The following is a 17550-nucleotide window of genomic DNA, read 5'->3' as shown; positions in this document are numbered from 1 at the left end:
TCGGAGTTGGAGTCTGACAGTCGTAATCACCGCCTTCTTCTGGTGCTACCAACTGGGTGTGCTTTGACTCAGATGCTTCATCATTATTCTTTCGATCATCAAGTTTTGTGATGAATTTTTAGCTTGGACCTGTGTAATTTTTGGGTTTCATGTATCTAATTTGATGTTCTTCAACCATTTTTTGATGAATATTTGGGGAAGAAATAGTTAAAGAGTTATAGTAAAGGAAAAGTAATGAAGAAAGAAATGGGCATTAGTGTGTGTGTGTGTGTGTGAGAGAGAGAGAGAGAGAGAGAGAGAGAGAGAGAGAGAGAGAGAGAGAGAGAGAGAGAGAGAGAGAGAGAGAGAGAGAGTATTTTCTTTTTCATTTTTTATTTTTTTGAATTTCTATACTAAAAAAATAAAAGAAGTAAATACAAATGGCAAAATTGTCATTTTAGAAAAATTCAAAACAAATTGTATCAAACTTACAACTAAATAAAAATTTTGGAGCTTTCAATTTTCAAAATACACGACATACCGTTTGTGCAGTTTAGTCTTGAAAATAAGCTCATAACATTTGTTCTTGGCGTTATTGGATGGGCCTTTTCACAAACCACAGGTTTGAACTTTGAAGTTTGTACTTTGAAGCAACCATATCGAACTTTCTTGGTTAATCATGGATTGGGCCCCAGCTCTCCTCGTGTCCGAGATCTGATGAGCGACTCGCAAAAATGCCGCAATAGATGAGAACAAGAACAAAAACTATCCCTGCAACTTCGACATTTCTTTGCAATCGAATGCTCGTCAGCATCCAACGAAACACCCGCTTCATAAAGGTCAGTCATCACTTCGCTCTTTTCTCTTTCAAACACCACTGTTCTTCCACACCCTTCAACCCAGAACCACTGTCAAACCCACATAAATCAAACAAATCCCAAATAGATGCATGTGCGGCTTACCTTTCTGGTTTTACAAAATCGGTCCTAGATAAATGTTCTGATCTTTTGATTAGAAAAACTCAGCCCTCAACTGCTAATGCTTCGTCTCTCGGCGAACTTCTTCTCAGTGTGTCCTATCTGAACCCTAGATTAACCCGTAAATTTTGGAGAAAGTCTGGATTAGAACCTCAAGATGTTCTTGAAGTGTTGTTGGGTTTTGAATCTAATATCGGGAAATTGGGAATTGATGTCAAAAAGGTTGAATCTTTATTTGGGGTTTTTAAGTGGGCTAGTTCTAGTAGCAACCAAAGTAGGAGGTTTAAGCATCTCGGTCAGTCTTTCAAGATCATGGTGGGGTTGTTGGTGCGGGTCGGGTTGTTCAAGGATGCCGAGTCCTTGCTTTTGGTCATGGATAAAGAAGGAATTTTATTGGATAATCATGAAACGTTCAGTGCTTTAATCGAATGGCATGTTAACATGGATGAATTAGAAAAGAGTACTCACATGTATGATAGAATGAGGAGACTAAATCTGTCACCATCGTTGTCATGCTACCATACTCTCCTTAATTATCTGGTCAATAGAAGTCAAACCCAATTGCTGTTTCGAGTGTGTAGTGATTTACTTGAGATGGGTATATCAGAAAAAGATACCTATGAGAATGTCATTCAGGCACTATGTAGAGATGGAAAAGTTCAAGAATCAAGAAATTTAATCAAGAATGCCTTTGTTTATGGAATCAAACCAACCTCTGTACTTCTTGATGCAATTGCCAGTGGATACTGTAAGAAAAAGGATTACTATGATTTGTTTAGTCTTTTCACTGAGATGGATTGTGTTCCTGATGTCATGGTAGGCAACAAGATCTTACATTCAATGTGTCAAAATTATGGAGTTCAAGAAGCCTTTATATATCTCAAAGAATTAGAGCACTTGGGCTTCATCCCTGATGCTATAACCTTTGGGATCTTGATTGGTTGGAGTTGCCAAGAATCAAGCTTGAAAGATGCCTTCATTTATCTCTCGAATGTTTTGTCTAGAGGCCTAAAACCCCATATATATTCCTATAATGCAATCATTAGTGGGGTTTTCAAGAAAGGTTTGTGGAATCATGCAAAGGACATTGTTCTTGAAATGGATGATGAGGGTATAACACCTGATATGTCAACTTTTAAAGTTCTCTTAGGTGGATATTGTAAAGCTAGAAAATTTGATGAGGTAAAGATGATGATTGAAAAGATGGTGCATAATGGCTTGATTGAACTCTCTCCTTTACAGGATCCTATATCAAAAGCGTTTATATTGTTGGGTATTAACCCAATGGATGTAAGAGTGAGGAGGGACAATGATGTGGCGTTTTCAAAAACCGAGTTTTATGATAACATGGGAAATGGACTCTATTTAGAAGGTGATGTGGTCAACCTTGACCAGGTTATGACAAGGGTTCTTGATGATTCAATGATTCCTGATTATAATCATCTTAATACCATAGATGAATTGGTTCACTGGGGTCAAGAACTTTCATCTGCTGCTTTCTTGACACTTTTGAAGAAGTCCAATGCGTCTAATTCAAGTTTTAAAACAATTACCACTTTCTTGAAAAATATACCGAATTTACACGAGCTTGATGGAGAAACACTCAATTTGCTTGTTCAAGCGTGTATTAAAAGGGGTTTTGTACATAACGCAAGGAATCTGTTTGATGAAATGCTCAAGAGAAACCTGCAAATCGAAAAGAAGACGTATTCTGCTCTAGTAAAAGGTTTATGCAAGAAAGGGAACTCAAATGACCTTCATGATATCTTGAAACTAGTCCATTCCAAGAACTGGTTACCTTTCTTGAATGATTATAAAACCCTCATTTGCTCACTATGCAAGAACAATATGCTGGTGGAAGCTTTATCTCTTTTCGAGCATGCAATGCTCGATTACCCACATGAAGTACAAGAACTCTTTTACACTTTTCTTGAAAAACTTTGTGGAATTGGGTTCACTAAAGCTGCATATACTTTGTTTGAGGAGCTTCTATCGAGGGGTTATGATATGGATCAGGTAGCTTATACTCATCTTCTTCAAGGGCTTTGCAAAGAGAAGCGTTTTTCAGAAGCTTTTGTTATGTGCAATACAATGTTGACCAAGAATACCACCCTAGATCTTGATGTTGACTTTTATAATGTTATGCTTCATGGGTATTGTGTAGCTAAAGACTTGAGGAAAGTCAAGGAGGTTGTTTGTTGGATCCTAAAACAGAACATAACCATCTACATCTCAAGTTACAGCAAGTTAGTGTCTCTAATGTGCAATGAGGGTCAATTCCGATTCCGATTCCAGTTATGGATGAAAGATGTTATGGTTAAACAAAGTTCTTCACATATAACGGTGTATAATATCCTGATTTTCCATCTTTTTGCCTCTGGAAACAGTGAGTGTGTTGATATACTTTTAGATGAAATTCAAGAAAAGGGACTGGAATTCGATGGTGTCACTTACAACTTTCTTGTTTATGGATTCTCCAAGTGTAAGAACATATCACGTGCTCTTTATTATCTGTCAGAAATGATGACTAAAGAGCTAAAACCGAGTAATCGATGTCTACGAGGAGTAATCAGTTTGCTTTCTATCAATGGAAAGTTGAAGAATATCTTGAAACTGAGTCAAGAAATGGAAGCTAGAGACTATATTCATTGTTCATATGTTCAAAATGAAGTGGTGGAGTCTCTCTTGAAGATGAAGAACCTCCAAGAAGCTGTAAACTTTCTGGACAGATTGATTGTTAAAGATCTTGTTCCAAACAACATAAACTATGATAATCTAATCAAGAACATGTGTCGCCATGGAAGAAAGGACAAAGCCCTTGATCTTCTTGACACTATGTTGAAGAAAGGAAACATCCCTGATTCAAGAACATACGATTGTTTAATTCAAGATCTATGTGTTTCCCATATGATAGAAGAAGCTCTTGACATGCACACAGAAATGTTGAACATGAAACTAATCCCAAGCATTGAAACACATGAAGTTGTGACTGAAAAGCTTTGTAAACATGGAAGAACATTAGAAGCACAAAAGGTGATTGATGATGTGATTTGTGTAGGAGAGGTTCCAAGTAAGGTGATGTTTGGGTTATTGGTTAGTAGGTATCATTTTGAAAGAAATTTCAGCAAAGCTTCGGAGGTTTTACAAAAGATGCAACAATTTGGGTACAAGCCTGATTTTGAATCTCATTGGTCTCTCATAAGCACTTTGAGCAGGTTTAGTGGCAAAGATAAAGAAGACGACAATCGTAATTTTCTGTCAAGATTGCTTTTTGATAGTGGGTTTCATCCAAAATCCAAGTGATTTAAAGAATTTTTGTTAGAATTAAGATATTTATTTTCAATTGTGTTGTGTGTAAAGTTAAGTAAAACAGAAACAACTAGATATATAACCAGTTAAGTCAAAAAGAAACAATACCTATGATTGATTTGCGCTTAAAATCGAATCTTTTAATAGCTATATGTATCTTAATAAAGTGCCCACATATAGAATATTCAAATTTATTATATTTTAAAATTTTAATGTACCTTTCGTAATATTTACTTAAAAATAAATGTCATTCAAGGTTATGGAGGTGGAGTAAATTTCATTGAGCAAGTGATATTACATCCACATGACGTGCATTTACTTAACGAGTGTTATGAAGAGTTAAAAAAGACGATAGTACTTTTGTAATAAGGTTTTTGATTATAGTACAAAGGTACACCATGATTTTCCTTCTCTTCCCACGAAATAACCATTAATGATAATGGGCTATGTGTTCACTTATGAGTAGTACCATAATATGAGTAATATTATGAATTCAGTCTTAAAAGTTCTCATTAATGAAACATTCTAATGAGACTTTATCTTTTAACAGCATACGTATCCTTTTTTGAATCCTAAATACTTTTTGAAATTTCGTTTAAGATCTTGTGTTGATAAAGAGTTTACGTGAGAATTTATAACTCATCTACATTTGTGGATGAGAAGTTTGATCATCTTATGACACACTAATTCTAAATATTTATTAGTTTATCTAGCCGATATCCAAATTGGATTGATATGTCTTTATATGGTAGATCCCGTAAAAATAAAGACTAATCAAATCAATTATTACTTAATTAAAATCTAATTATCATCTAATTACCATTCAATATACCAATGGCCATAACATACTAGCTGTTTACCAGCGTCAAGCGCCATACAACAAATAGTTTCTTTTGGAAGATAGTTTTAATGTGATGAAGACGACAAATAGTTTCTTTTGGAAGATAGTTTTAATGTGATGATTAGTTTCATTTAGACGTGAGCTATTCATTGCGGCATTTTGGTAGACAATTTTGTGTCGAATAGTTCATTTAAACGGATAGTTTCTAGCTAGGTACATACTCATACAATACACAATAAGTTGAGTATACATTTGGAATTTTATCTAATAGTTCATTCTTGAATTTACAATATATAAATTACAACAATACGTAATCATGTAGTTTTGTATATTTATAACTTGTACAATATATAAACTACACCAATCTACAATCATGTTGTTTCATCTGCTAGCCCTACATTAAATATCAAATGGGCATATAAGAGACATATTTGAAGAAATTGAAAATAATAAGTTGTTGATTGTGCCTTGTTAATCACATAAAACTTCTTTGTACACAACGTTTGATGTGTAGATTTCATCATTATCAAACGTTTTTTCCGGCTTTACTAATACATTGGTATTGTCACGTGGTATTTCTCTAGACAATGCCACATAAAGTTGGCCATGTGAGAATACTGATTCTGGTAGATAAACACCTATGTTTGGAATTGTTTGTCCTTGAGCTTTATTGATTGTCATAGAGAAACTAAGTTGAATTGGAAACTGCTTTCTCTTTAGTTTGAATGGGAACATCTCATCGTCAGACGAACATAGAGGAATTCTTGGTAAAAACACTCTTTTTCCAGCATATTGACCAACAATTATCTCTGCATCAATGACATTTTGTTGCAAAGCTCGACATATCAATCTGGTGCCATTACATAACCCATTTGAGGAATCGATATTTCGCAAAAGTATTATTGGGCACCCAGTTTTTAACTGAAGATAATGAGGGGGTATACCACTAACATTTAGCGAGTTCAAATATTCCATCGGATATAAGTTATTTTTGTCATCTTCCGCTTCATCAAAACTATAGTAAACTTTTTTGCTCGCCAGAAAATCGTTCGATCAACTTATTATTAATCTCATCAACACTTTCATTTTTAGTTGACAATATCGCCCTCGAAATGATAAATTTTGAATCGGTGCCGTTGGATTGCAAAGAAGGAAATATTGCATCAATCAAGAGCATTTACTGAATTAGTTTTATCAATGTATGGAATGAACATGTTATCAAGTATATGAATAAAGGTCTCGTCCAATGTTTCCTCCTTTCCATCACCGACTCGTAATAAAAAATCAAAAAACCATGGGTCATTACCACTCTCATGTTGATATTTAATTCGAAGCCTTTTAACTGAAGCCCATAGAGGTGATATTCGTAAGCTAGAGTCCACAATTTGTGCTCGAGTGCCACATCTCACGACCGACAACACTTGTCTAAAGTCACCTCACATAACCATTATCTTTCCACCGAAAGGGAGCTTCTCATCTGCGATGTCTTGCATTGTCCGATCAACTGTTTCTACTGCCTGCCTCTTAGCCATTGCTGCTTCATCCCATATGATTACCTTTGCCTTGCGAAGTAGCTGAGCCTTCCCACTTTGTTTTGTGATCTTGCACATCGAGTTATTATCAAGATTGAGGGGAATCCCAAATCGTGAATGAGCTGTTCTCCCTCGTGACATGTTGTTAGCCACAACACCTGACGTAGCAGTTGCAAGTGCAATAAGACCATTGGCATGAATATTAGCTAACAAAAATTTGCACAAAAATGTTTTTCTAGTTCCACCGAGACCATCTATGAAGAACACACCCGAAATATTTTCATCCACATGCCTCATTATCTCATCATATGCAAACTTCTGGTGTTGAGAGAGTCTCGCGCATGTAAGTCTTCATATTCCATATTTATAGAGTAATCTTCTTATACCTCACGATAACCTCTTGATTGTATATCGATGTGTGCACTGGCATTTGGAAGGTCGTAATCACTGTTGATTCGGGAGATGCATTTATAAAGTAATCTTCTTACACCTCACGATAACCTCTTCATTTTCCTTTCTCCCTATCAACAATGTCTTCCATTCTGTCACCATCTTTGAACCTAACCAATTGTTGATTCGGGAGATGCATTTGCAAGGCCATCACACAAGGGTGGATTTGTGAAAAAGGAAAGCTGAAAACTCGCCATAATCCCTCAGGAGGGGATACATAACGTGCATCTTGAAACTTTCGTATCTCATTAATAACAATATTTTCTTGGTCTTTATCAATATGGATAACTTGTTTGTCATGACCCTTATAAACATATTTGAAGAGGTACTTCACACACTTGGAGAGGTTTAAGAGGTTTAAATGGATCCTAATGTATTTCATTAATAAATGTATTTCATTAATACTTAAACTCAAGATTCACAATTTACTTTCATGACCATCACATTCACGTACCTTCAATGATGTCTAATACCTTTGCAGACATATTTTATAATTACCTAGTTTGGAAATTTCCCAAAGAGAACTCCCTACAAAAGCTCATCAAATAAGGTTTATGCATAAGACAAAATTGCTTCTCATCAAAATGGCAACGTACTTTCATTTAGTTAATAGCTAAACCTGTGAACAAATCCACATCGTATGTCAACGGGTATCTTGACATGAATTAGTTCACCAAACACCCCTCTTAGGGTTTCATCAAAAAAAGTTCTTTAAGAAAATGTTTCTCTAAGAATAACGTTGGAGGAAACTTAAGGTGTTTGTAAAGTGTAATGGGTTTACCGTAGAAGATCTTCCTCTGAACATTCTCAAGATTGTTAGCAATGGCTCATTTTTAGGAATTGCCACTGTACAATTGTAAATTGTTGGAACAAATGAGCGCAAGTGATTGACTGCAGCAACAAAACAATCTCCAATCAACTAAAGGAGCATTGACTGGCCTCTTCTCATCCTCTTTAGAAACATCAAATGTGTCACAAATTAATATTACTAACAACGATTTACATGAACACACCAACACACCAGAGAAATAGAAAAATAGGTGTGATATGCAAATGTAAAAGTAAATGGATTTCCATCAATATTTGTATTTCTGATTCGGGATGTCAACATCAAGGATCCAGCAGGTCCCAAAGTAACCCTCAGTTGATACTCAAAGCTACAAATGACATAAAAAAAATAGAATATAATTATTTATGAGAAAGATAAAAAAAAGTATCTAAGATTAAAGAACAAATCACAACCTAACCCAAGCACCGATCCAATGATTAACTCCTTGACCACACTTGGGCCTTTCAACACTGGATGAGCAACCCTACCAGCAAGCATGGTTAATTTTGTACTCAAAATCCAACAAACTAGAATACCAGTAAATCTCCCCATGACCTTAAAGAAACTATTGCCCATATAAATATGAGTATATGACAATAAACATACATGTCTAGAAATGAGGCAAATGTTACTTATATACACACACACAAACCTTCACAAGCAACTCTAACTCATGGATCTTAAAATAAATCAGATTGATAAAAGATCAATTCACTATATATATGAACAATTTCGACACACATATAAAAATGAACAAATTTTTTAGAATGTATTAAGATAACTTACACAACACATCGAAAAAACAAAGACATACCCATGAAATGAGTAGACTTTTATTGATATAATTAGCGGTTGCTCGCCTAAAGTTAAGGGCTATGAGTTTATACATATCGGATGTTTTCCCCACCAATCATACTTCATTTTTCCATGATTCAAATTCATAGCTTGGACTGGAGCTAAAGCACAAGATAAAAAAATACCCTAATCCATTACTAAGTCTATGAATAAACAATGAAAAATGGCGATACCGATTTTGATAGCTACCGATCAAGTCAAATAGCACATAGAAGTAAATAAATCGATTCAAGTTTATATTTGTTATACAACAAAACAAATCGTATAAGCGTGAACACACTAACACACCGGAGTTTCCCCCAAATCGTTGCATGCTAGTCACAAATTCCAGATCCCATTTTGTATCCGATCGCTGTGGTTTGCTAAGAATCGAACGGAAAGGTGGTTGATCGTGGCAGCGGGATAGGGTTAAGACTACTCGTCTTGACAGAATACAGAAGTGGCGGACAACAGTGACGAAAAAGGTAGAGACAGGTGGTGGTCCGCTGGTTGTGTGTGATGTTGCCGGAGTCAGGGACCTAACGTCGTGGAGGTGAAGAGATAAACAGAGACGGATGAGAATTGGTTTGATGACGGCTGTTGTGTGTTTAGGAGATTAGGGTAAGGTAATACTGTGTAATACGTATACGATGTGGTTATAAGCTTAATATTATTGTACATAAGGTAATACCTATTGTACCTCTTAATTTTCAAGAAAGAGACAATATATTTAATAATATAGTAAATATATTTATTAATATATACATTTATATAAGTTAAATGCCTGTAAAGAAAATTTTAGAAAATAAAAAAAATAATTACGTTGGGTTTTTTTCTTGGCAAAAATAAGTTAGGATATTGTAATTTAACGTTTAAAAAAACCATAAAAATAATTGATTGTAGTTTATAAAATAGCTTATTGATAATTTAACTTAAAATAGCTTAGCTTATAAATTGGTTTGTCAAATACAACTCGAATAGAATTTGGATGGATCCAATCCAATATATTAGATAGCATAGTGAATATTCAATGGATATAACTAACTAAATCTAATATTCAATAGAATCGATATGGTTCCATTGACCTCAAATAACTGGATTGAGATATAATTAAATGAGTTCTACGCAAAATTATTGGATGTAAAATTTATATCGTAAACCAATAAACCCCATACTATTTGTCATATCTAAATATATGGTTTAACTTAAAAAGTTTTATATCATATATTCAGAAAATACTAATCATTTGAAATGCTTAACTCATGAATAGAGTTGGTTATATCATTTCGGAAAAGGTGACAGTTATTAAATAAGTTTTTGAATGTTTGGTTTGGTCACTCCATTTTTAAGAGCAATTGAGTCATTAAATTTTATTCTGTCCTAATGTTACAACCCTTTTCTCATTTTGCACATATGTTCATCTTTACCATTTTATAGATTTTTTTTTATTTATTTTTTTTTTTTAAACGGCAAATCTAAACTACTCCTTAAATCCACTTATGTCCACAACGGGACTCGAACTCTCAACCTCAAGGAGGGAGGACAACACTGGATACCGCTGGGCTAGAAGCCCTTTGGTTGACCAAATTTAAACATTTTAAAATAAATTACTACTTAATCATTTTGTCCGTTTATAATGTCATTTTTACCTAGTTTATTATTATTATTATTATTATTATTATTATTATTATTACTAAAATAGGGTTATTGATTTTTTTTACCAATCTGATATTGTTTCTAAAATATTTGTCAATCTAATATAGTTTCAAAAATATTTACCGAACTAGTGTTTTTCTTCTTCTTCTTATTTTTTTATTTATTTTTTTTAATTTTTTGTATTTTTCAGTTTTTCTAAATGTTTTTATTTTGTTTTAAATATCAGTTTTTTTTCTTGTATTTTTTTAGGTTTTTATTGTCTTTTTTTATTTTTTTCAAACATTAGTTTTTGTTTTCTTTATTTTGTTTTTTTCTTTTCTTTGTATATTTTAACATTGTATAAAAAACAAAAAACACATAATTTCATGTATTATCGTCAATTAAAAATAAGATGCTTTAATGAATTACACTATTATAATTAAGGCTGTAAGCGAACCGAACACATACGAACGAGGGCTTGTTCATGTTCGTTCGTTTAAGTTAGTCAAAGAAAATGAATGAACACTAACAGATAAACGAACGACTTTTCTTGTTCATGTTAGTTCGTTTAACAAATTATATTGTTCATATTCGTTCGTTTATGTACGTGAACATGCTAAACGAAATAACATAAATTAACAAAGATAAACAAACATAATTGAACATATGTGATCATATAATATAATAATGTAATCAAACAATATTAAACACATATTAACATAAAAAGAACTTATATGAACAAACATAAACGAATGTAATCGAACAACATAAACGAATTTCACGGAAATAGTTGAAAGAACGAAACCATTGTTCATGTTCGTTCGATTAACTAAACGAACATGAATTTGTGTTCATGTTCATTCATTTATTAAATAAACAAACATAAACAAACTTCCCGCCGAACGGTTAACGAATAAGTTGCCGAACGTTCAGTTTGTTTACAACACTAATTATATATTGTCATTGTCGTATAAAAAGTCCAATGAAAAGTAGAGTTTTCTCATTCCGCTAATTTTTCTTATAATAGTGATATAATGTTTCATCACTAAAACGATAAAATTGAACGATTTAATTTTATTTGTTATAATGAATTATCGTCATCTCTAATTCACTTTATCATCATAATGTTAATTTCACTTTTAATAAGGTCATTTTATTGATTTTAATATACGTTTAACATAGATGTTTTATGTCAATTAAAAATGAAACATTGTATAACTATTACAAAGATTTCTAGCTGAATGAGAAAATTCTAATTTTTATGGTATTTTTTTATGATAGATGTTAATAATCAATTATAATAATGTAATTCATTAAAGCATCTTATTTGTAATTGCCGATCATGCTTGAAGTTATGTATTTTTTTTCTATATTATGTTAAACATATATTAAAATAAGAAAAAAAAAAGCTGAAATTAAAAAGACTGATATTTAAAAAAATAAAAAGAAAACAATAAAAAACTAAAATAAAAAACTTGATATTTAAAATAAAATAAAAACAATAAGAAAATTTGAAAAATACAAGAAAACTAGACAAATACTAATTTGATAAATATTTTAAAAATTATACTAGATTGATAAATATCTTTTTTAATAACTATATTTAAGATCTTTTTTTTAGCTCAATCTAGGCCTTTGAAAAAATTTAATTCCTCATGACCGAACTTGAACATATAAATTATACAATCACACCATTTTTATATAAGCCTACCCAAAATGACCAAAGTTGGTTTGGATTACGACACTTTACACATAGTTAACAAAATAATTTTAATAAATGCAACTGCAAAAAAATTTAAAAATAGGACAAAAGATGAAGAAAACCAACTTAGTAAAAGAGAAGTTCAATGAACATTGTTTTAGCATTAGCTAAAGCATGTGTATATAAGGTTTGTAACTTTGTATCTAGTTTGGAGTGGGCGAAGAGAGTTTTGGACCTTTTGGTAGATATAAAGAAAGATGGTTTTACATTTAAGATTTTGATTTATCCATATAAAATATATGTTTTATTGATTTGTACAATAGCTAAGATGATGTATTTTATGTGGATGTACAAATCGATATTTTAAATAGAATAATCAATCCCCAAAAGAAAAGTTTGGTAAATCTTTAGATGTTTGGTTTGGTGACTCGAAAGGTTTTATTGGATACGAGTAATCTATTCATAGTTTTTATTTTTCAGTTCAATAAGAAGGTTTGACTTTCAACCATTTGGTTGTAGTGACTTGATAAGACATATGGAAGATATGATATTAACCTATATTCAAATCGTGACACTACTTAACCCTTATGATTATGGAAGTTCGTTTGTAGTGACTCCATGACATAAATCATTACCTCATGTTTGCAGTGAATGATTAGTCGGTAGGCAAAAATTGCCTTGATAACCCTTGTTAGAAAAGTTCCATTTAAAACAAAAAGAAGGTTTGACTTTCAAACTTCCAACAATTGAATATAATTTGTAAGCAACGGTGGTGGAGATTATATAGGTAAAACAAAATGGCTTAAAACTATAAGTTTAAGGTCTAATTTGTAAACAAAGGATTAGTCTAGGGACCAAAACAGTAAAAATGAGAAAACTAAATTTTGACCACGAAAATTAGAGGTGTCTATTCTTTCTATATTTAGGAATAAATTGCATTAATAAGAAATTTGGTTTTCAGGACATTGTGGTTAGTTTCTTCTTATAATTTCTTTCCTGATTATTGGTTTGAGCTTTTGGCACAAGAAGTTTATAGAAAAAAAGTAGAAAAATCTGGTTCACATCGATATTGCAAAAGTAACTTTTAAACTAGGAATCATTTATTCAAAAAAATCTAACCCTGAAAACAAAATCGAACATATTTAGGGGTCGTTTGATTTGCACTTACCCAGTCTGGTCAGAGCTGACTGCTGACCCGGTCAGTAGTCAGACTGTTTGATGGGCCTCCATTGTGGCTGACTCGGTAAGCACTCCCTGACCAAAGGGCTGACTCGGTCCAAAAAAAAAAAGATGCTGACCGATTACCCTAACACAAATCGCCGCTGAAATCGCCGCTCATTCATTCTTCTTCCTTCGATATTCAGCGCGACACAAGAATTGAAAGCTGCAGCTTCCGGCCACTTCACCTCCTGCGCCGACTAGGACTCAGCACCGGCGACGAAGCCACAGCCCCGACGAAGGCACTGCTCGACTGCAGGTACGTCTTTTCTTTTTTTTTTTTGTTTTTTTTTCTGAAATCCCAAAACCCTTCAATGTTTACAAGAATTGAAAGTTGCAGTTTCCGGCCACTTCACCTCCTGCGCCGGCTAGGACTCAGCTCCGGCGACGAAGCCATAGCCCCGACGAAGCCACAACTGCCCGACTGCAGGTACATTTCTTCGTCTTCTTTTTTTTGTTTTTTTTCTGAAATCACAAACCCTTCAATGTTTGCTGTCAAATTGATAATTTCATTCTGAAATTAGGATTTGAAATTACTTCTTTCATTATTCTTGGATTCAATTAGAACAAAGGGTTAAATTGAATGAATTGTGTAATGTATGTATATATGATATGTTTATGTGCATATGTGTGTAAGATCAAAATGGTCAAGACAATGATTAGAATTTGAGATCTTGTCTTCAAGCCCTTATATAATTGTTAAATTGAATGAATTGTGTAATGTATGTATATATGATATGTTTATATGCATATGTGTGTAAGATCAAAATGGTCAAGACAATGATTAGAATTTGAGATCTTGTCTTCAAGTTATGTATTGTGTGTATATGATATCTCCCAAGTAATGTCTTCAAGTTGTATTATCTTTAGGTATATGTGTATTACCAAACTGATATATGAGATCTTGTCTTCAAGTTATGTACTGTATGTATATGATATCTCCAAAGTATTGTCTTCAAGTTATATTATCTTTAGGTTAAACAAAAAAATATATGTTTTATCTTAAACAAAAAAATATATGTTGGATGATTAGATTTTTTTTTCTTTTTACAATAGACATGACAGATAAAAGAATTAGGGTTAGTTGGAAGTCGGAATTGGTGGACAAAACTTTTTTGGAAGCATGTATACAAGAATTAACAAGCAATGGCCGGGAGGGTAGCGGACTAAAAGCAAGCTCATGGGCTGTGGTCGCGGAGAAATTGAAAACAGATCATAATTTTATTGTCGACAAAAAACAAATGAAAAACCGATACGACTATTTAAAAGCAAAGTATGCAGTGTGGTTAAAACTTAAAAACAAAACAGGAAATATTTATAATCCCGTTACGAATTCTTTTAACATGACTAATGAAGAATGGGAAGCGGAAGCGAAGGTACATATATACATATTTTCTAAAGTAGATTATTTTATTTACTACTTTAATAATATTTATTAAATTTGTCAAACAGTTGAACAAGTATGTAGATAAGCTGAGAAATGCACCCCTCCCTTGCCCTGAACTTTGTACCCAACTATTTGATGGGGCAACCTCGACCGGTGTTCACAGTTGGGGGCCATCTTCGACATTACCTCATCCCAATGAAACCTTCAGTACACATGATTTTGAGGATACAGAGATGGATGAGCCAGCACCTCATGCAGATACCCCAAGCTCAACAATACCTCAACCTACTAGTGAGGAATCATCTGGGCGGACAAAAAACAAGGGAGGCAAACGAAATGGTCCTAAAGAAACCACACTTGATGATGAGTTGAAAGAAGTTGGAAAAGAGATTATCAAGGCTGCACAAGCATTCACCGAAGCAAATAATCTTGACAAGGAGATGGATGCTTGTATGGCGAAGTTGACATGCTTGGAGTGGGGAGAATATGATCCGAAATACACCACTGCTCTTATGTTATTTGCTGAAAGTGCTGGTAATAGGAAAATTTGGTTGCGCCTTAACTTGTCAACTTGTGAGTCGTGGGTAACAAATGCGGGAAAAAAATTTGGATTAATTGGTTGACTTTAGTATTTACATGTTACGTTTGACTTTAGTATGTTATGGTTCATTGTTTGACTTTAGTATGTTATGGTTTAGTTATGTTATGGATTGTTTTTCTTAGGTGCGGTTATGTTATATGAATTTATATGTTATGGAATGTTATGTTTTTCGTATTTACATGTTACGATTTGTTATGTTATGGATTGTTATGTTATTGATTGTTATGTTATGGATTGGTATGTTATTGATTGTTATGTTATTGATTAAAATGTAATTTGTATTTGACATCTAACAGGACACATGGATAAAGAAGGTGACTTTTTATATTTTCTTATATTCTCGTGGTATTGGTTGATGTTGGTCCGACAAAGGCAACGAATAATTAAAAGAATAAGAGCTAGCGAACAGGTAGCCAAGGGATATGTGTATACGCAAGATTTGATACACGGATGTCCTATACAATGTTACGATATGATACGTCTTTCACAAGATGCATTTGTACTATTATGCAATCACTTTACACAAAGAAATTGGTTGCAATCTAGTAGGACGATAAGCGTTGAAGAGAAGATGGCTATGTTTTTACATGTTATAGGACATAATGAACGTTTTCGAGCCGTTAAAGAAAGATTTCATCACTCCACACAAACGATTCATCAATGTTTTCATGAGGTCTTACGTGCAATGATGTGTTTTGCACGAGAAATTATAGTACCAACCTCGTCTAATTCAACAACAAATACCTCAGAACGACATAGACGGCTAATGCAAATATTTCCCGGAGCAATAGGTGCACTAGATGGAACACTTGTACATGCAGTTGTGCCTGTTGATCAACAAACTCGTTATAGGGGAAGAGGAAAAGGTGAATGTTATCAAAATGTAATTGGAATTTGTAATTTTGATATGATATTCACCTTTGTATGGGCTGGATGGGAGGGCATAGCACATGATTCTAAAGTTTTGAAAGAAGTTGCATTTAACCCAACTTCCGGATTTCCATTCCCTCCACCAGGTTTGTAACTTTACTATACGTTTTATTATCTATATTATTTATATGATAAATTTGTCATGCATCTACAGATAAATATTACCTTTGTGATGCCGCATACACCAACACCCGTGGATTTATGGCTCCCTACCGCAATACTAGGTATTGGTTAGCCGATTTTCGAAGAAACAGAGCTTTGACTAAGGAAGAAATGTTCAATCATGCTCATGCACAACTTAGAAATTACATTGAACGTGCTTATGGTGTGTTGAAGGCGAGATTTCCAATTTTAAAACAAATGGCTCCTTATCCTTTTCCAGTGCAAAGAGACATAGTCATTTCTTGTGTTGCGGTCCATAATTTTATAAGGAAATACGATATTGAAGATGAATTATTTACGAACTTTGAACAAAACACTATGGTTAGTCATAATGTGGGTGGTGGAGGAAATGAGGGTCAAAACATAGAAGGCATAGAATGGGGTTCAGAAGCCGTTAACTATATGACTAATTTGCGTGACCAGATTGCTAATCAGTTATTTTCAAATGGTTCACGTTAAATGGTGTACTTTTTTTTATTATGTATGACAATTTGTATTTGGATTTTGTATTACACTTTGTATTTGGATTTTAATTGATGTATGTTTAATTTGGATTTTATATGATAATTTGTGGTTTTATAATTTTTTTATCCAGCACAAGAGACAACATAAGGGTAATATGGTCATTTTTTCATTCAGCACAACCATTCAGATAAATAATCAAACAACATAAACTCAGTCAGATATGGACTCAGTCAGCATTTCTAACCCAGTCAGCTTCTAACCCAGTCAGCTCTAACCCAGTCAGCAACTATCAAACGACCCCTTACTCTTTTAAAACTGAGTTTTCAACGTTCTTAATGTCCGATGTCTATCTAGAAATTTCTAAGACTGATGGGAGTGGTGACATATTTAGTATGTTGGCATCTCAGATTTTTTCATGCCATATAGGCTACAATAAATGATAGCATCAAAGTTGTAAAAAAAATAAAAAATGATGGTGTGTTAGTTTAATAGATTTTATTTTAATTTAAAAAAAAAAACAAAAACCACCCAATCAAAACTTACCATTTCATTTTCTCTCTCCTCTCATCTCTTGCTATGCAGGTAATGAATTCTTTAACACCTCCTTAGCCAAGGGCGGACCTAATAGGTGTCCTGATGTGGCACCGGCAACACCTATTTTTTCTGTTTGCAGTGGAAAAAATTTTGATTTTTCGATTT

The 17550-nt window shown here is 33.4% G+C and overlaps 3 protein-coding genes across 4 annotated transcripts; 2 read left to right on the top strand and 1 right to left on the bottom strand.

The window, feature by feature from the left end:
- The first annotated feature begins 573 nt into the window (after positions 1-573).
- LOC145087671 (Pentatricopeptide repeat (PPR) superfamily protein) lies at positions 574-4415 on the top strand. The gene has a single exon (XM_079025686.1). It carries the CDS (start codon positions 726-728, stop codon positions 4257-4259), a length of 3534 nt encoding a protein of 1177 aa, XP_078881812.1. The 5' UTR covers positions 574-725; the 3' UTR covers positions 4260-4415.
- Positions 4416-5577: 1162 nt separating this feature from the next.
- LOC145089845 (uncharacterized) lies at positions 5578-6081 on the bottom strand. The gene has a single exon (XM_079028236.1). It carries the CDS (start codon positions 6079-6081, stop codon positions 5578-5580), a length of 504 nt encoding a protein of 167 aa, XP_078884362.1.
- A 7296-nt stretch (positions 6082-13377) lies between these two features.
- LOC145090632 (uncharacterized) lies at positions 13378-17062 on the top strand. Of its 2 annotated transcripts, none has more exons than XM_079028769.1 (4): positions 13378-13565; positions 13647-13736; positions 15591-16310; positions 16379-17062. In XM_079028769.1, exons 3-4 carry the CDS (start codon positions 15596-15598, stop codon positions 16843-16845), a joined length of 1182 nt encoding a protein of 393 aa, XP_078884895.1. In that variant the 5' UTR covers positions 13378-13565; positions 13647-13736; positions 15591-15595; the 3' UTR covers positions 16846-17062. The 2 variants fall into 2 exon arrangements, with proteins under 2 accessions (XP_078884895.1, XP_078884896.1); XM_079028770.1 differs by lacking the exons at positions 15591-16310; positions 16379-17062 and adding exons at positions 14363-14682; positions 14759-15331.
- Positions 17063-17550: the final 488 nt, after the last annotated feature.

The sequence above is a fragment of the Lactuca serriola genome, chromosome 2 (genome assembly GCF_051521515.1).
Source record: "Lactuca serriola cultivar US96UC23 chromosome 2, Lser_US96UC23_V15, whole genome shotgun sequence".
In the NCBI taxonomy this organism is placed as follows: Eukaryota; Viridiplantae; Streptophyta; class Magnoliopsida; order Asterales; family Asteraceae; genus Lactuca; species Lactuca serriola.
The sequence above is the reverse complement of the archived record's forward strand: the minus strand, read 5'-3'. Positions and strand labels throughout refer to the sequence as shown.